The sequence below is a fragment of the Ursus arctos genome, unplaced genomic scaffold (assembly GCF_023065955.2).
Source record: "Ursus arctos isolate Adak ecotype North America unplaced genomic scaffold, UrsArc2.0 scaffold_2, whole genome shotgun sequence".
NCBI lineage: Eukaryota > Metazoa > Chordata > Mammalia > Carnivora > Ursidae > Ursus > Ursus arctos.
The window spans coordinates 18987303-19007423 of NW_026622874.1; the positions used below are offsets into that span (position 1 = coordinate 18987303).

The 20121-nt window shown below is 36.9% G+C and overlaps 1 protein-coding gene across 3 annotated transcripts in view; it reads left to right on the top strand.

The window, feature by feature from the left end:
• Window positions 1-20121, top strand: part of RALGPS2 (Ral GEF with PH domain and SH3 binding motif 2) — a 165445-nt gene that overhangs the window by 33466 nt on the left and 111858 nt on the right. For all 3 annotated transcript variants that reach the window (XM_026509278.4, XM_057314892.1, XM_026509279.4), the window contains exons 2-4: window positions 13273-13418; window positions 18687-18791; window positions 20016-20066. In XM_026509278.4, coding sequence (XP_026365063.1) covers window positions 13362-13418; window positions 18687-18791; window positions 20016-20066 — 213 coding nt within the window. In that variant the 5' untranslated portion in view covers window positions 13273-13361. The remainder of the gene's footprint in view (window positions 1-13272; window positions 13419-18686; window positions 18792-20015; window positions 20067-20121) is intronic.

Genomic DNA, 20121 nt, shown 5'->3' on the forward strand with positions numbered 1-20121 from the left:
TGTTCCTCGGTTTATTTTTGTCCGTTTCCTCGAGATTAGATTCAGGTTATGCATCCCCAGCTCAACTACTCCTCGGTGCTGGGCCTTCCCAGAATACCGCAACAGAGCCACATGGTGTCATTCTGTTCCTCGGCGGTGATGGTAATTTTGATCCAACACTCAAGGTGTTGTCCTGTTTCTTCACACAGTGTAGCTACTTATTTTCCTCTTGCAACTGATATCGGTAGGAAGACACTGTTTTGTTTTTTACTTTTTTGTAGTAAAAATGACGTCCTTGTAGAAATTTAAAAATATACAGGTAAGCCAAAGTTAGGGGAAAATTGACGAGGAAACCTGGAGATAGCTACATTGTAGTGCATATTAGTGAAATCTCTGATCTGCACTGTAATAATGAGAATGACAGCCAGGGGGATTATATCTTAAACACTGTTGGGTAAGTTGCTCTACTCATTCAGCAGCATGCTGTGAGTATTTTCCCATGTGTCGCTGAGTTTTCTTCTGTGCTATTTTAGTGACTGCGTAGTGTTGCACTGTATAGTCCTTTGCTTGTGGATCATTCTGTGATGTTCAGTTTAGCCTTACATTTTACGTACAAGAATCTCTTGGCTGTCCGGGCTATTTAATTGCTCTTTTTTCTAGACACTTTTCTTACAGCTAAAGGGAAGCAGTGCTGCACTGTTAGCTCACGTGAAGTTTTCACTCCGACCGTGGAGTCCTTGACTGACTGCACTGTTTGTCTGTTTCACAGTTCGATGCTACCACACTCTGAGCTCCTCTCCCTGACCGTTTCGGGGACTGCAGTGGCGCGCTTCCGCCAAATAGATAAAGTTCTTTCTGATTCAGCTGGATTGTTTTCATGCTTTAATTGTTAATATTGTGTGGTATGTTGGGTTTTTTATTTATTTCAAATATGTGGTATTATATGTTAAATGGACTTTATGGGCTAGTCTGAACACACACACACACACCCCAAAACCGAAAAGATACAAAACAGAAACATTTGGAGCACAGTTTAACTTTGTGCCTGCAACTTTCTTTCTGTTAGTCTGAATTCTAGTTTACCTGTATTTATATTTGGGGCCAGGTTGCGGGGGAGATCTCAGAGCTCTTCTGTAATAGGATCGCTTGGCAAATGATCTTCAGTGAACCTTCTCTACTGCAGATAGAGCAGAACTTTAAAGGCATTACTTAAAACTTTTCCCCTTTAATGTTCAGTCATTTGAAAATCTCTCATCAAGTATTTAGTTTTGGGCCATTTAGGTACATGGAGATAGAAGCTTTCTGCGTAGATAGGGATCTTTCCATTATTTCTACACTTCAGTACAAGTGCAACAAAATCACATCTGAAAGGCTTACGTGTAGAGTCTCTTGATCAAGGTAAAACCATTTTAATCCTAGTGTATTCTTGAAAGTAGCTTTATTATTTTTAAGCCTTTCTTTGCACGTTGGGAAATCATAGCTGCTATTTCATAGATGGTGGGGTACATTTTACATGGGTCAGTTACTTTTCATTGCCCATTATTAATATATGCACTCTACTTCAGGTAGGGTAGTAAGGTGCATCGTGATAGGTGAAACAATTTTCTGCTCTCCTTTCCTTTTTCCTTTTAATTTAAGATCTTAGTTTAGTTTGTTTTGAAAATAATCTTTCTTCAGATTCTCCTACACATCTTCAGTATGTACCTGTTTAGAAATAAAATATATGCCTGGAAAAAATATTAAGGTGTTTAACTTGAATAATAATTTGGTAAGTGACCTAGCAAATAGTCATGCTGGGAAACAATTAATTTAGTTCTGTTGACATGAGACTTCTAAATGTGTAGATTAATTTACACATTATCAATTTTTTTTTCTTTTGCAATGTAGGTGGTGTGAAATTGCTAAACCTGTCATTGTGGTTGGCTTACAGTGATTGAAGTTTCTCCAGAATTCATCTTTTTTTCGTTATAGTTTAGTGTGTTCTTCTTATCCATATGAATTGCTGTCATTTAAAAAAATGCTTGCTACCGTTTGATTAAGAATGAATTGTAGCTTAGAATTTTTTTATTACTTACTTTATAATACTAGGGACAGATGGAATAATTTCAAGTTGTGCACTTTTGAATAAATTTATAAAATAATTTAGAACATTTATGTTTAATCTAGACTTACAAATTAGTCTCTCTTAAGAGACCCCTCATCATTAAATTCAGTGGCTTAGTGTTGCAACATATTTGTGTATTTTTTTGTGCTGAGAGATATAATTATTATTAGTTAACATGTTTACACATTTAGAACTTCTAAGAAATGAATATTTTTTAAGTAAAAATGTTTTTTAATCATTTAGTAAATTTCTTTTCCAGTGTACTTATGTCTTTAAAAATACTTCATTTAGAGGAATATTTTACTCTTTCTAATCCATTGATTTATGATGTAATTTTCACATGCTTCTGGAATTTAGAAGTAGAAGAAGGGCTTTTAGAGGTGTGCCTCTCCTCTTTTTTTTCTTTTTTAAGCCACATCACTGATAGATGGACTTGCAGCCTCTGCTTAAATATTAGCAAAGTTCCTTGGCCAAGCCTTATGGCTGGCTGATAGTGCCTAGATCAGGATTTGAACCCAGGACTTTCTGACTCCAAAGTCTGTGTTCTTTCCATTATACTATACCATTTCTAGATGCATGGAGCTTTTCCTATGATTTCTTTTAATTCTTACAAAATCTCTCTGAGGTATGTTTTGTCATCCCTTATTTATAAGTGAAAAAACCAAAGTTCAGAGATTAAATAACCCAGCATAATACACCTGGTTAAAGTCCTAGAATTAGTATTCCGTATCTCACAGTTTTACCACTGAGCCGCTTTCTCTGCTCCTTGGTCTGGAGTGGGGGAGGGGAGTTATGGGGGCGTTGTTCATGAATTGACATGAATTCCATTAATTTTTTGTTAATATCCTCTGAGATTGCCACTTCCACAGCACCAGGGATTCTGGTGCTGATAAGAAGGTAAGATGAAGGTGACCGATGTGAAGGGATACCAGGTGACCATGGGAGAAGACTAGAAGAGGGTCCGGGAGAGCAGAGATTGGAGAAGCTTGGGTAGGAAAGGGGCCTGCACACCACTTCAGATACTTTGCTGTTTTTGGCAAAAGTTGAAAGAGTGTTGTTTACTGCTCACCTTCTCTAAGACCCAGTGGCATACCTCTGGCATATTAAACCTTGAAATATACTGGTTTTAGTTTTCTAAGCTCTGTTCCCTACTTAGAAACCTTTCATGATTCCTAGTGCCCGTCCCATCCAATGTAAATTCCCCCATTTGACAGTTGAGACTGTGGAGGCACAGTCTGGTCCTGTCACTTCTTCCACCCTTTCCAGATTTCAGCACAAAGCTTCTGCTAAGCCAGCAGGCCAGCACCCCACACTGTGCCTCCTCTGAGCCGTCTTCACTTTTAAATGTGTGCCCTCATTTATGGTATTCTTACTTCTTTCTTCCGACCCTTCAACTTGACTTTCTTTATAAACCTAAACATCATTTCATCCTGTAGAAGTCATGTGACTCTTGAAGCTGAATAGAAGTAGAACAGATAGTAGCAGTCTGATTATTTCATTTCCTGCTCTCTCCTCTCTAGTCATAATGAACTTGCTCAGAGTAGGAACAGCCTTTTAGGTTCCTCTTTCTGTTTCCTTCCTTCCCTCATTTTATTTCCCTCCTCTTCCTCCCCCCCCCCCTTTCTTTTCCCTCTTCCCCACCCTCCTCTGTCCTGGTTTTTTTTTCATTCTATTTATCAGTTCATCTGTCTTTTCTGTCTTTTGTTTTTCCCTCGGTCTGTCCTCCATTTTTTCCTCCTTCCAGCTGTCTGTCCCTGATGCGTAAGCAGTTACCTATCCTCTCATCTCTAAAAATGGGGTATAATGTTATTACTTCATAGGGTTGTTTCAATGGGTGAATTTTCAATGAAAAGTACTCAGAGCAGGCCTGTGAGGTAATAAGCACTCCTGGATGTTATCTTTTGTTTCTGATTGTTGTACTGATTCGTGTATTCCATTATAGAACAAATGATAGGATCTGCTGTAAAAGGAGAAATAGTTTTCCTTTTTTTGCATAAAAATAGAATAATTATTTTAAAAAGTAGTTATGGAAGTCAGTTTTGAACTTTTATACACTAGGACAGTCATCCAAATATATCTGTCATAGTAACAATCATGATTAAGATAATTATTTCTACTTTGAGACAAATTATTTTTTCATGTATTACATTTTTAATTGCTTGCTGTATGGACTAATTTTGCAGTAACTTCCTTGTCGTCTTTGCCTTCTCTTGAATGAGAATTTAGCTGGGTATGGAATTCTAGGTTGACAGTTATTTTCTCTTAGCACCTTGAAGATACTTTTCTTCTGTGTGCATTAATTTTATTGAGAAGCTTTCCATATAATTTTGTTCCTATGGAAGTAAAGTGCCTTATTCCACTTGCTTTTGAAACAAATATTCTCCAGTTTAGAGTGATGTATATAGAATATGACTCTCTTTATTTTTCTTGCTCAAGGCTTGTGATTCCTGAATATGAAGAGTTTGTGTCTTTCACATGTTCTGGGAACTTCTCAGCCTTTATCTCTTTAAGTACTGCCTTTCATTATCTCTCTTCCTCCAGAACTCCTCTTACACTGTGTTAGACCCTATTATTCTATTTTTCGTTTCTCTTGATCTCTACACATTTTAAGTATCCACAACTCTGTACAGAATTTTTGCATAATTTACTTTTTCTCTTCTACTTCACAAATTCTCTTCAGTTGTGTTTAATCTGGTGCTTAATTCTCCAATGACTATATTTTTCTTTCTTTATTTTTTAAATATTTTTTGTCCAGTTTTCTAACAAATGTTTGTCTTGCATTCTTTTTTTTTTTTTTTTAAGATTTTATTTATTTATTCGACAGAGATAGAGACAGCCAGCGAGAGAGGGAACACAAGCAGGAGGAGTGGGAGAGGAAGAAGCAGGCTCATAGCAGAGGAGCCTGATGTGGGGCTCGATCCCATAACACCAGGATCACACCCTGAGCCGAAGGCAGACGCTTAACCGCTGTGCCACCCAGGCGCCCCTCTTTTTTTTTTTTTTTTTAGGACTATTTAATTATTTGCCAGAGAAAGAGAAAGAGAGAGGACAAGCAGGGAGAGTGGCAGGCAGAGGGAGAAGCACGCTCCCTGCTGAGCAAGGAGCCTGATGCAGGACTTGATCCCAGGACCCTGGGATCATGACCTGAGGCACAGGCAGGCACTTAACCGACTGAGCCACTCAGGCGTCCCTGCCTTGCATTCTTCATAACATCTCATTGTGTTTTCAGTTTCTTCTTTTAAGGCTGCTGATTTTAATCTCTTCTGTTTTATAGCCTTTACCAGGTAAGTTTTCATCTGAAGTTCTCAAAAAGTAATCCTAATAATTGTTGTGTTTCCCACTTTTACTTGTAGTCTGTTGTTTACTTATAGAGTTGGTAAATTTTTATTTTGAGCTTGCTGGTGGGGCTTTATTTGTGGGAATCCCATATTGCCTTTTTGTTCCCTCCATCTGCTTGGGTTCCAGGAGTCTCTGGCTTGTGAACATAATTTTGTGGATTTCTTGTCTTAAGGGTCTTCAACCATGCTGATAGTATAAATTCACATTCTGTATCTGCTGGAGTATGTTGAGGATTACAGATTTTCATTTTGTAGACAAATTTGTGGTCATTCTCCTCTAGCTTTAATGTTAAGTTCAGGCCAAGACAGATAAGGTTCCTTATCTTATTTCAGTATTCATTCCTCCCTCCCTGTCCCCTCCCCCCCCTCCCCCCTTCCTGCCTTCCTTTTTTTTTTTTTTTTTTTAAAGATTTTATTTGTTTGACAGAGAGAGACACAGCGAGAGAGGGAACACAAGCAGAGGGAGAGGGAGAAACAGGCTTCCGGCTGAGCAGGGAGCCGTCGCGGGGCTCCAAAGTCAGACGCTTAAGGACTGAGCCACCCAGGCGCGCCTCTTTTTTCTTTTCTTTTCTTTTCTTTTCTTTTCTTTTCTTTTCTTTTCTTTTCTTTTCTTTTCTTTCTTCTCTTCTCTTCTCTTCTCTTTTTCTTTTTCTTTTTCTTTTTCTTTTCTTTTCTCATCTTACATTGCTGGAGTAGACCATCAGTCTGTCTGGCTTTATTCTAGGTAAGGGTGGGGTGGGAAGGAGAGTGTGTGTCTCAATTCTGTTTTCTTTTCTTGGTTGCCTTTTCTGTCCAACTGCTATCAAAATTTAACCTACGATTCCTAAATTTCTTTTGTAGTGCAAGGATTTTTTAAAAAAAAAAAGACTTTATTTATTTGAGAGAGAGAGAGCTCACAAGCAGGGGGAGGGGCAGAGGAAAAGGGAGAAGCAGACTCCCTGTGAATAGGGAGCCCCGGGGGTGGGCTCTGAGACCCTGATCTGAGCGGATGATCCCAGGACCCTGAGACCATGACCTGAGCCGATGGCAGACAGTTTACCAACTGAGCCACCCAGGCGCCCAAGATTTTTATATTTATCAGCCGTATTGCTGGAAGTAGAAATCCTCATCATATTCTTTTAAATGTGTGTAGTATTGTATGTATTGATTATTTGATTGCCATTCACCCTATACTTTAATTGGGCATTTATATAATGTTGTCCTGTGAACGACTGCTTTATTCAGTCATTCACTCTTTTAACAAATACTTATTAACTAGTTAATTGAGGTCAAGTATTGTGTTCATGTGCCTGAATGAAAAGATAAAAAATAATGGTTTTTCTGTCGTGTTTTGTTTTAAATATGGGTCTTTAATATCAAGGAATTATAAATGCATTAGAGAGAAACATAAATAAATCAATGCAAAAAGATGGCATGAGAATTTTGAAAAAGAACAGTCGAAGCACAGAGGCAGGAGGCTAGTGCTCTCTCTCCCGGAGGCGTTGGGGGACTCATACAACCCTGGGCATACATCAGAACCTTTTTCTTTTTAATTTCTTTTGTAATAACCTGAACTTTTTAAGGGTGGTAAATAGCAAAGATAATCTTGCTTAGTGTCACACTAGAAATGGTTTTAAGAGGGAACCATGTTTTTAGTAAACTTTTGCTAGAATAGCTCAATATCAGTTATGTCAAAAACAAAATCTTTTTTCTTTGTTACTCAAGAGCATTTTGATGGCTTTAATTATTGAAACAAAGTACTGGGGAATTGGGACTAAGTTCTAATTTTCTTAGATTAAAAAAAATAAAGAAGGCAGTGGAAGTTCAGCTGTCTCAAATGCTGAGAGTGAGCTTGCCTTAATGCTTAATACAGGCTGTTTGAATCTTTTTTTTTTGGAGAGAGAGAGTGAGCGTGCAAACATGTGGCAGCGAGGGGAAGCAGAGGGAGAGGGCGCAGCAGACACCCTCCTGAACAAGGAACCCATGCGATGCGGGACTTGGTCCCAGGACCCTGAGATCATGACCTGGGCCAAAGGCAGCCGCTTAACTGACTGAGCCACCCCGGTGCCCCCAGGCTATTTAAATCTTTGGGCCTTCCAGGAGTGTCATGTAAAATATGTCTTTAATACTTACTTAAAAATAAATGTTAAAGGAGAACAAGCTTTGTAATAAGTTTTAAATATTGAACTGCAATTATGGTGTTTTAATTTTACCCTATTTTTTCTCATGAAAGTTATAATAATATTAAGAAGGTGTAGTTTCTATTGTTGAACCTGTTGCATCTGTTTTCATCTTTCTTATAGTTGTCCATTTGAATTTCTTAATGTGGTTGTATATAAGGGCATTAAAATTGTTCTCACTATTGTACGTAGTGCTTGACTGAACAGCTGTATCTATATAGTTTTTTCTGTTTCTCCAGAGTTCTTGTAAGATGAACTTCTAGGACTGAGATTTTTTTTTTTTTTTTTTTTAAATGATTTTTTATTATATTATGTTAGTCACCATACAGTACATCCCCGGTTTCCGATGTAAGGCTTGATGATTCATTAGTTGTGTATAACACCCAGTGCACCATGCAATACGTGCCCTCCTTACTACCCATCACCGGTCTATCCCATTCCCCCACCCCCCTCCCCTCTGAAGTCCTCAGTTTGTTTCTCATAGTCCATAGTCTCTCATGTTTCATTCCCCCTTCTGATTACCCCCCCTTTCTTTATCCCTTTCTTCCCCTACCGATCAACCTAGTTCTTATGTTCCATAGATGAGAGAAATCATATGATAGTTGTCTTTCTCTGTTTGACTTATTTCACTTAGCATCATTTCCTCCAGTGCTGTCCATGTTGTAGCAAATGTTGAGAACTCGTTCTTTCTGATAGCTGAGTAATATTCCATTGTATATATGGACCACAACTTCTTAATCCAGTCATCTGTTGAAGGGCATCTCGGCTCCTTCCACGATTTAGCTATTGTGGACATTGCTGCTATGAACATTGGGGTGCATATGGCCCTTCTCTTCACTACGTCTGTATCTTTGGGGTAAATACCCAGTAGTGCAATGGCTGGATCATAGGGTAGCTCAATTTTTAACTTTTTAAGGGACCTCCACACTGTTTTCCAGAGTGGCTGTACCAACTTGCATTCCCACCAACAATGTAGGAGGGATCCCCTTTCTCCACATCCTCTCCAACAATTGTTGTTTCTTGCCTTGTCTATTTTTGCCATTCTAACTGGCGTAAGGTGGTATCTCAGTGTGGTTTTGATTTGAATTTCCTTGATGGCTAATGATTTTGAACATTTTTTCATGTGTCTGTTAGCCATTTGTATGTCTTCATTGGAAAAGTGTCTGTTCATATCTTCTGCCCATTTTTTGATTTGTTTATTTGTTTCTCGTGTATTGAGTTTGAGAAGTTCTTTGTAGATCTTGGATACCAGTCCTTTATCTGTAGTGTCATTTGCAAATATATTCTCCCATTCCGTGGGCTGCCTCTTAGTTTTTCTGACTGTTTCCTTGGATGTGCAGAAACTTTTAATCTTGATGAAGTCCCATAAATTCATTTTATCTTTTGTTTCTCTTGCCTTTGGGGATGTGTCATGAAAAAGGTTGCTTTGGCCGATGTCGTAGAGGTTGTTGCCTATGTTCTCCTCTAGAATTTTGATGGATTCCTGTCTCACATCGAGGTCTTTCATCCATGTGGAGTTTATTTTTGTGTATGGTGTGAGATAGTGGTCAAGTTTCATTCTCTTGCATGTAGCTGTCCAATTTTCCCAGCACCATTTATTGAAGAGACTGTCTTTTTCCCACCGGATGTTTTTTCCTGCTTTATCAAATATTAGTTGCCCAAAGAGCCGAGGGTCCATTTCTGGGCTCTCTATTCTGTTCCATTGGTCTATGTGTCTGTTTTTGTGCCAGTACCATGCTGTCTTTGTGATCACAGCTTTGTAGTACAGCTCGAAATCTGGCATTGTGATGCCCCCAGCTTTGTTTTTCCTTTTCAACAGTTCCTTGGAGATTCGGGGCCTTTTCTGTTTCCATACAAATTTAAGGACTGTTTGTTCCAGTTCTTTGAAAAATGTCCTTGGTATTTTGATCGGGATAGCATTGAAAGTGTAGATTGCTCTGGGTAGCATGGACATTTTAACTATGTTAATTCTTCCAATCCATGAGCATGGAATATCTTTCCATCTTTTTATGTCTTCCTCAATGTCTTTTAAGAGTGATTTATAGTTTCTAGAATATAGGTCCTTTACGTCTCTGGTTAAGTTAATTCCAAGGTAACGTATGGTTTTTGGTGCTATTGTAAATGGGATGGATTCCCTGATTTCTCTTTCTTCGGTCTCGTTATTCGTGTATAGAAATGCAACTGATTTCTGAGCATTTATTTTGTATCCTGCCACGTTACTGAATTGCTCTATAACTTCTAATAGTTTGGGAGTGGCTTCTTTTGGGTTTTCCATATAGAGTATCATGTCATCTGCAAAGAGAGACATTTTGACTTCTTCTTTGCCAATTTGAATACCTTTGATCCCTTTTTGTCGTCTGATTGCTGTTGCAAGGACTTCTAGTACTATGTTGAATAATAGTGGCGAGAGTGGGCATCCTTGTCGAGTTCCTGATCTTAAGGGAAAGGCTTCCAGCTTTTCCCCATTGAGAATAATATTTGCAGTAGGCTTTTCATAGATGGCTTTTATGAGATTGAGAAATGTACCTTCTATTCCTACACTCTGAAGGGTTTTAATCAGGAAAGGATGCTGTATTTTGTCAAATGCTTTTTCGGCATCGATTGAGAGGATCATATGGTTCCTGAGTCTTTTCTTGTTGATATGATGTATCACGCTGATTGATTTGCGAATATTGAACCACGCTTGCATCCCAGGTATGAATCCCACTTGATCGTGATGGATAATCCTTTTAATGTACTGTTGGATTCTATTAGCAAGTATCTTGTTGAGGATTTTGGCGTCTAGGACTGAGATTTTAAGCCAAAGTGTTATCATGTCAATTCTGTATTGTCTGAATGTTTCCAAAGAAATTGCTGTAATTAATTGCATTTCACTACCATTTCCCTTATGGTTGCTTAACTCTTTTAGAGTATGTTTTATAAAACTATTAAATTTCTTAAGCATAATATTCCTAATGATGATAGCATAACTTATTTTAGAAAAGAAAACGTAACTGCTACTATGAAATGAGATTAATTAGCGAGAAGTTGACACTTTGACTTTAATCTTTTGTTCATTTGGTTAAAAAAGTACTGGTTTCTGGTGTGAAGGTGAGGCTGAATATGCCTGCAATTTAATAATCTAGTTCAGTGACCTCAAGCAAGGAACTAAATCTACATACACGTTTCAGATTTCCTGTTTGGGGAGTATATTGGTTGGAGAGAAGCAATATCCTTGTTTTGGACTTTGATTGCTTAGAAAGAAACAGTATGCATGTTTTAGGATTTAAACCCTGAAGAGGTTAACTGTTTTTAGAAGTTTCAAAAGAGAACAAGTAGAAAATAATTAAGAAAAGAGCTGTTGTGATGTTGGTAATTATGAATGATTGTGCCATTCATAGCACTAGAGAAAACACGTATTTGTCTTGTTTAATTTGAACTTTCCTATGTGGAAAGCACAGAAAGGTCCTGAAATACATACTAAAAAAAGAAACCCATTTTTGTCTCTAAGGACTTAGTGGTTTTATGGTATCCTGTGAGGTTTTGTTGTAGTTTGGCAGTATTAAATACTGTTGCCATGTAGTACATTTATAAATAGTTTCAAATAAGATTTTCTTTAAGGCATGCTTTGCCGGTTTTTTTTTTTTTTTTTTACATGTAATGAATTTTAATGTAACCTTAATATTTATGGAATATTTGAGTGGCATTTTAATTAAAACCAGGCAGAGAAAATTTGATTCTTTACTTATAGTTTAAAATGTGTAATGTCTTATAGTTTAAGAATGTGTAATTTTTATTCCTGGTCTGTTTTATCTCATTTTCAGTAAATAATAGTAAAAAAAAATTATGTATTTGAAGAGTAGATTAGGAATATATTTCCTTTAACAGTTTAATTAAAATCTTTTTCTTAACACTAGGGGGCACTCTTGACTTATGGATTCATATCTAAATGAATATGCATAGACGAATGAAATGAAATTATTTGAAAACATGTCATTGCTAACTGAGTGTTGACTTCAGAGAGAATTTGGATTATCAAGCTCATTTTATATAGCAGTGTAAATATAAGTTGATCCTTAATAATGTCATAAGGATAATGAAGCGTATAAAATGAAATGCTGTAGATTAGAGGAAATTAAAGTATTTCAGTGCTCTGTTCACTTTTGCATTGATTTTCTAAATGGGTTCTAAATGGTTTTTAAAACCCATTATTTCTAATATCTTTCTCATTAAAAAAAAGTGTAGCACCATGTTTTGCTCTTAGCAGTTACTTAGAGTGTATCTGAAGAAATGAAGATTAATTTAAGATGTGACTAAAGGCTGCTATCATTAGTAATAATTTTTAAGCATTTGAAAACCAGCAAAATATTTTGCTACATTCAGAAAACATTTTAGGCATTTTCATTCACTGTATTTGCAATTAGGATTTTGGAGACACCCACCAATATGTATTTTGCCAGAGGTGTATTAAGGTTTTTGTCTTCTTTAATTCGAAGATTCTGTGGAATTTAAGGTTTGTGTGGATTAAGTAGACAAAATCTGCATGGTCATAATTGTGCCTTCGCCACGTGTCAGCACTGTTTTATGGGCTTTGTATATGTTCATCTCTCCTCACTACAACTCTGTGAGGTAGGTACTTACTGTACCTTTAATGGATAAGGAAACAGCCTAGAGAAGTTAACAATTTGCTGGGTTCAAACTTAGGCAGTCTTGTTCTGGAGTCTGCTTCTTAATCACTGTCCTGTACTGCTTCTCCAGAGAGAGGAGACTGAGCATCAAGAGAATTATTATTGCCATTTCAGACTCAGTTTATCATTTCTCTTAGGAAAAAGGGTTCTTGAAATTAGAGGTTGGAAAGGGGCCCTGAGTCCCTTTGCTCCTGTCATTTTACAGGAAGGAAGAAATTCCATCCTAGAAAGGTGAAGTTACCAACATAGTGCTGTACAACAAGTTATTTGTGGAAAGGGGTGGGCAACACAAGTAAATATTCTGACTTACAGTATCATGGAAAGAAATGTGGTGTTGAAGTAATATTTGTCTAGAATTTCAGATGTTTTGAATGTTAGTCTTGGCTCTTCATTTACCAGCAGAGGCTCTGTTTCCTTGTGTTATGTGAGCATAATAAATGTCCTCCTTAATTTAGTCTTATTGACAGTTTTGAAGATCAGTGAGAGATAATGAGTGAAGATAGTCAATAAACTTTAAAGCCCTACACAAAAAAACATACTGTGGTCTCTGTATGACACGTTCCACAGTATTTTATTTTCAGTTATTTGTGGTATCTTTGTAAACCAGTTTATCAGCAATGGTAAACTTACTCAGTATTGTTGCTTTATAGATGTCAGATCTCTACAAGATTTCTTGAGTTATGACAGTTGTTACTTTGCCATGTGTTGTTTTAAACTTTTTATTTATTTAAAATTTTAAAAATTTTCTGAATTTTTCTCACAATAAGTGAAAAATTATACTTAGGCTTTACTGATGAGGACCATAGCAGTAACGTGTTTTGAGCATTGCCCATTTGGTGTTTCTGACCATTTGAAAAGAGCATACAGGATTGTCCTTAAGCTGGATTTGGTAACTTGGCTGAAATAAAAAACAGAGTTCAGTGAAGTTGAAGTGTTTTATTTCTTGGCATGGGGATAGGCATGGATTTGTTTTCTCAAACTCCCACTAAGACATAGATTTAAATTTTTCTGTTTATTTTTCACAGGAATAATAATGTATTTGTGGCCTTGGACATGAAGCCGTCAGTCTTCTGTTGCTGTTAACATAGCGTCAAGGACTGATGTTGTGGGAAGCATGGACCTAATGAACGGGCAGGCAAGCAATGTTAATATTGCTGCTACTGCTTCCGAGGTAAGACATTTGAGAAGGTTAGCTGTAGAGTTTCTTACCTGACATCCTAATTTTTCAAGCGTTATGGTCGGTCACAGATTTAAATCAAAACCTGAGAAGAAGAGTACAAATTTTTTAGTTTTAAAAAACTTTTAATTGTGCCATTGACGTGTTTACTGTACATCTTAGAAACAGTTAACTCTTGTCCACTTAAGAGACTTGACAAATAATTACTTAAAACTTTTTCATGAGTTTAGTTTTAAAGGATACATAGAATATCTTTTTAGGGTATTTTTACATTACATGAACCTTGAGGACAATAGTACAAGTGAGAATAAAAGATTCTTTGATTTAGAATCATATAATTTTGACACTATCTAGATCCCTTGATTCCAGGCCTGTGGAAAGAGTCAAAAACCGTTAGGCTGAGATGTTGGAAGGGATGTGGTTCAAAGTGTAAAGATGGAGGTGAAGACTGAGCTGGATGCCATCTCTCCAGTTAATGTGCTGTGATTTTATTTGTGCTTTATATTTTTTCTTTTTCCTTTGTCTTTAAATCCAGGGTACTTGCCTGCTTTCCTTAATAACTTTAGCATCTAGCTCCTATATTTCTCCTTTATTTTTCTCTTACTGTAGAGGATGAGAATAATGTCTATGACCTTTTATTTCCTTGGCCACAGAGTTCATTAATAACTTCAACTCCATTTTGCTCCAGCCAGTTACTTAGGCCTTGCAATCAATGAAAAGAGTCTCAGTCTGTGGTTTTGATGATTCTTCTTTTGCTGCTGATTTCTATATTTCTATCTCTAGCTCTGGCTTCCCTCATAGATTTTTATTATTTCTGATGGACCAAACATTGTATGTATAATATGAACAAAATCACGTTACTCATTACTATTCCGCTGTGTAACCTGTAAAGAAAATAATGCAACCCCTTTCTCTGATTTCTGTTGGTAGCATCACCATGTCCCATCACTGTCTATCTCAGCACTGTTTCCCTCGCCATCGGAGTCAGTCCTTAGATTCCCCTGTGCGCACCACAGCCATTTTCTCATCACAGCAGGGAGAGTGCACCAGCGGAACAGAAGCTACAGTCTTCTGTCATGTCGTCATGGAAGCGACAGCCCATTCTCTCTGCCATGTTCTGTTGGCTAGAAACCGATCCCAGTCCTGCCCACACTCAAGTGGAGGGAATCACACAAGGATGTGAGTGCCAGGAGACGGAGACCGTCAGTAGGAAGCTGTCTGAGAGCCTGTCCGGCACACCTCGTCTCTAGGATCTGGTCTTTTTCTCCGTATTTCTACCAGCACCATCTGAGTTTGGTCATTATTTCTTGTTTACACTATTGCAGCAGGCTTTTAGTTTGATTTTGCACTTCCATTTTCTGCTGGTTTGGGTCCATTTGAGTAACTCAATTTTAATATTCTTAAAATACAGCTCTTAAGCTTTATTGTATCCCCAAATTGTCCGTGGTTCGCCATTGGCTACTAATGAAATGCAAATGGCTCTAAACCTTTTATTCAAGACTTTGTCGTCAAAGTGACTCTAAATTTTCTTTTTAAAAATTTAACTCTCACTAATTATTGACTTGAAATTTCATTCTAATGAAAGAATACTACATCTTGCTGATGTTTGTATAAACCATTGTTTTCTCCTACTTTTGTTACAATTTTGTCTGTATCAGTTTTTCTACATGGAATTTCTCTTCCCACTCCAGTGTGTCCCTCCCTCTCTGCACAAAAAAAGACATTTTGGCTGTCTTTCAAACCTATTTCAAATGCTATACTTTCAGCAAAGTCTTTTCCTGATCCCCTACACAGATAGCTTTCCTATTTTGAAACTATCAGTTTAAAAAAAAAAACACTTTTAAAATAATTTTTTCCATAAATTTATACATCGCTTTTTTTCCTCCTTGAGACAGGTATTATATTACATGTTTGTATATATGTTTATATTATATGTATGTTTACTTGATATTTTTATAACCATATTTTTAATATGTTAAATGTATGTGTGTGTGCATATGTGTGTGTGTGTGTATTTATAACTACATATCCTGAAACATTTGATCTAGTATTACAGGAAACAGTATATAATTATTTGTTAAATAAAATAGATCATTTTACTTGTGTAAAAACATCTGTTCACTTTCCTAAGAAAGTGAATGAATTAACATCAGGCCTCAGAGTACTATAATTTAGTATTTGGTAAGTGGAAAAAGGCTATCTTTTAAATTGTTCTACACTGTGGCAAGAAAGTAAAATTAAAAATACATATTTTTCACCTTCTCTTAAAATACAGATCTATTAACATATCAAAAGCAAGTGTCCCATGAATCTGATAAGCTTACAAAATGGATAAAATACTTGATCTGGGCAATTGACTTCCCTGTCTTAGTACCTTTATATTTAACCTGTACTAGAAGCTCCTGAGAGCAGAAGAGTTGCAGTGAATTTTTTTTTCAGATATTTGGAAGTGTCTGGTTTTTAGTCTTGTCTTGAATAAAGAATTACTATTCCCTTAGTGGATATTATGCTTAAGTACTGTGTAGCTTATCAGTACCAACTTATTTATTGGTATTGGGGAAGCAGATAGAAGCATCTTGCTCGTAATTTCTTAAGCCTCTCCTTATGGCTTGTAAGAAGGAAAAAAGGAAAGTGATTATTTGTTGATAAGTAATAAAATTGCCATTATGATTTGCTAATTTGTCTTGAATGAGTTAAAAACTTGGAGAAAGTTATGTTTAAAATTAATGTCTTTACTTGACAGAATGTATTTAGTTATTCGGTCAGTATCTGATGTCTGTTTGAATGTTTAACATTATGAATAAATTTCTAAATTAGTCTCAGGATATAAAATAATATTGTTGACATAAGCTAGTCATAATTACAGAGAATAAACACATGAAATAAAATACTGTGTATAAAATCTGATTACGGGACTTCGGGTTTCTGCTCAGATATGTAAAGAGGTTGGAATTCATCACTCCTGTCTTCATAATATGAAAAAAACTGAACAAACTGAAAATCAGTAACTCTTCTTAGCTCTGTCAGAAAATCGATGTCACAGAGCAAACTGACAGTGATGACCCAAAAACTGGAGAGAGAGGCAAGTAAAGAATTAGTTTACCAGGAGCAGAAATCACTGAAGCCAGAAATGGGTAGCAGAACTTAAGCTATAGGTGAGAAATTGCTGGAGGCTATGTGTGGACTATCTTGAAGTTAAAAACTCTTGGGGGCCCAATCTTAGGTTCCCCCAACCCCCACTTTTGTGTTTTACCTCTAGAAGCTCTACCATCTTCTCACAGTGAAGGTCAGAGAAAAATCCCTTCCTATTTCTAGCAGGGGGAGAGGAAGATAACCATTTGGAAATGTGCCCAGTGCATTCTGTACTCCCCCCGACCTCAATGGAAACTGCTTTACCAGAGCCTAACCTACTTGGAGGATGAGAAATACCCAAGTCCAGCCCCCTCCAGCCTTTCTTCCTCACTTTCTAGGGGATTGGCAGTGGCTGTGGGGTACTGAGAAGTATTTGAGGTCACAGCCCAAGAGCACAGGCTCACTAAAAGACCTGACTGTAGGACTTACAGAACACTTCTCCCTCCATACTTCACCACCACATCAGCAGGGCCCCTGTATAATAATGAAGGCGTATAGCTGAAAGAACGCAAGGCACAGGTTCTAAGAAGGAGTTTCTAGAGAAACCCAAAGAAAGACACTAGAGGAAATTGAAGATTCAGACACCTCAAGTACAACAAAGAGTAAACACAGCATAATTTCTACTTATATAGAAGCATATATCCTTACACTAAAGGCCTATTTACCTCAGTTCCTATTACCCAACGCATTATGTCTGGTTTTCAGCAAATTACAAGGCCTGCTAAAAGGTAAAAAAAATACATAGTCTGGAGAGACAAAGCAGGTAACAGACAGAGCCAGAGTCAGATATGGCAAAGATTTTGGAATTATCAGACTGGGAATTAAAATAACCGTGATTAATAATGCTAAGGGCTCCAATGGAAAGAATGAGCAACTTGTAAGAACAGATGGGTAATGTAAGCAGGAATATTGAAATTCCAAGAATCAAAAGAAAATAATCGAAATCAAAAACACTGTCACAAAAATGAAGAATGACTTTGATCAGCTCACCAGGAGACTGGTGGCCAGTAGTCAGCTGACAAAAGAATTCGTGAGCTTGAAGATCCATCAATAGAAACATCCCAAACCGAAATGCAGAGACAAAATGGAGTGAAAAAAAAAATGGAATAGAATATCGAAGGACTGGGACAATGACAGAAAGTGTGGCATAGACGTAATGGAACTACCAGAAGGAGAAAAGAAAGGGGCAGAAGAAATATTTGAAATATAATAATGGTTGAGAAACTTCCCAAATTAATGACAGATCCTTTCCTTTGAAATGATTTTGATGTTTAGCTGCTAATGAAAGTGAAAGAAAACATAAAAATGAGGCATAATGACAAGTGCTCAGAACTGATGTTATCACAGCTGGTAGGCTCACATGTGTATTATACGTTGGTAACTGAAACTTCGGTTAATTTCTTGTGCATTAACTGTAGCTTAATCTCCTGCCTGCATTGAATAGAGCATGATCTAAATGTTCTCAGAGCGATGGTGCTCTGGTTTTAGCCAACTGAGGCAGAATAAATTTTTTTCTCATGGTGCAGATGTGAAAATAGAACAGAAACAAGATTTTCAGAGCCAAAGCCACCTTTTGTTCTACATGAAGTAACAACAAATTCAAACTTGAAATAGTAAGCTTAAAGCAAAACAACCGCTTAAATGTATATTATAATAGGAAGAATAGTATCAGTTGTACTATCACAGATGGACATCGCTTAACAAATATGGTTGGATTATTTAATGAAGTTCTGAATATTTCTTATGGTTTAAGTTATGAGAACAATTTGTCTTTTCTTTAAAAACATTAGTTTATAAATTATAAGTAGCGGTATTCTAAGTTCCCTTTACCTCATTTGAGAATCAGCAAACTTGTTAAAATCTTTAACTTCTATCAGAAATGGTAGGATGTCAGGACGAGGAAACTGACGGACAAGAAAACGACTCAGGAACCTAGAAGTAGGTTAGATTTTCAGTTGCCTCACCCGTAGCCAGCGCTCCTCCAGCTCAGCAGCACGTTGTCCCCAGTTTTTCTGCAGCGTTTGTTGACCCACTGTTTTCACTTTCCTCAGTGTTTAATGCCAGTCGACTTTCTATGACATCAACTGTGAGACAGTATTAAAACGGCTGCATTTTCTTTCAATTTAACAGAAAAGTAGCAGTTCCGAATCATTAAGTGACAAAGGGTCCGAACTGAAGAAGAGCTTTGATGCTGTAGTATTTGATGTTCTTAAGGTTACACCAGAAGAATATGCGGTAAGCTTCCCACCCCCCTTCCTCCAGCGTTCGCACATAACTTACACATTGATGCTGTTGAGCCAAGGTGCGGAAGGAGGTGGTTAAAAAAAACTGGATGTGGGAATTGACGGAGCGAGTGGCCCAGCCGCGGAGCAAGCAGAGGGATGAAGTGGGGAAGGGAGGAAGAGCTGGGGAGAGGTTCAGAGCAGCTTTCCTACCTAACACCTTCTACGTAGCAAATCAGAAGTAAGTACTTACCACTTGAACGTAACATCACATCGTGTGTCAACTCTACTCCAAACAAACAAATGAAAAACACCACATTAGGGAGAAAAATGTGAGGACTTCACTTTATGGTAATTGCTTTTGCCCCCTACCTGTACCACCTCTCCAAGCCAACCAACCGTGTTTTATTATATAAGAAGTATTTTTACATTTTTGTAAATTAAAAACCGGAAAAGTGAAATTTAAAGGCATTATTGCAATATCCTGAAAGATACCTAGAAAAACTTTTATTTCTTAACTGATATAAATGTTTGCTTAAGTTCTCTTTCTCCTTTAACTTGTTAACAGCGTATATTGAGTTGCTGTTGTTGAACCACTCTCGCATTCCAGGAGTAAACTGTGTTCAGTCACAGCATATTATTCTTTGGTATATTATTGGGTCTTGTTTTACAGCTGTAGCCTTAAGAGAGGCTGAGATAGGTCCACAGCTATGTGCAGTCCCTACAAGACCAGTGCCCTGACCCCTGAGCTGTGGAGCCAACCCATGTGCAGTCCTTAGACATGAGTTGCCACTAGTATAAGTGTTGTTGATTTTTATAAATGGGGAAGAAAACTTTTTTATTAACATGAGATTTTATATTTCTATTTGAGGAAATATGATTTAACAATCACCATAATACTGCTCCATGAACCAGTAGATCTGATTTTTGGTTTTGATTTTGATTTAATGTATGACTATGTCCAAATTTTAAAAATTATTTTTGTTTTATTTTATAACTTTACCTCATTTATTTCATAAGAAAGTATGAATAGGCATAAGATAATTTGAAATAATCATTTAATAAGGGTATAAGAGCAAATTTTCATTTTCTGTAATCCCTGGTAAAATTGCTAGTTTTTCTAGTAAAAATTTGAGTATTCAGTGTATTTTAGTATAGAATATAATTTTAATTTAGAATGTATGTCATGTCGTAGAATTCCCAAGGAGACATTGTCATTTTTTACCTTTTATTTCAGGGTCAGATAACGTTAATGGATGTTCCAGTATTTAAAGCCATTCAACCAGATGTGAGTAGTTTTAAGAACTTTCCTTTTAAATATACAGAATGGTCATTAACAGTAT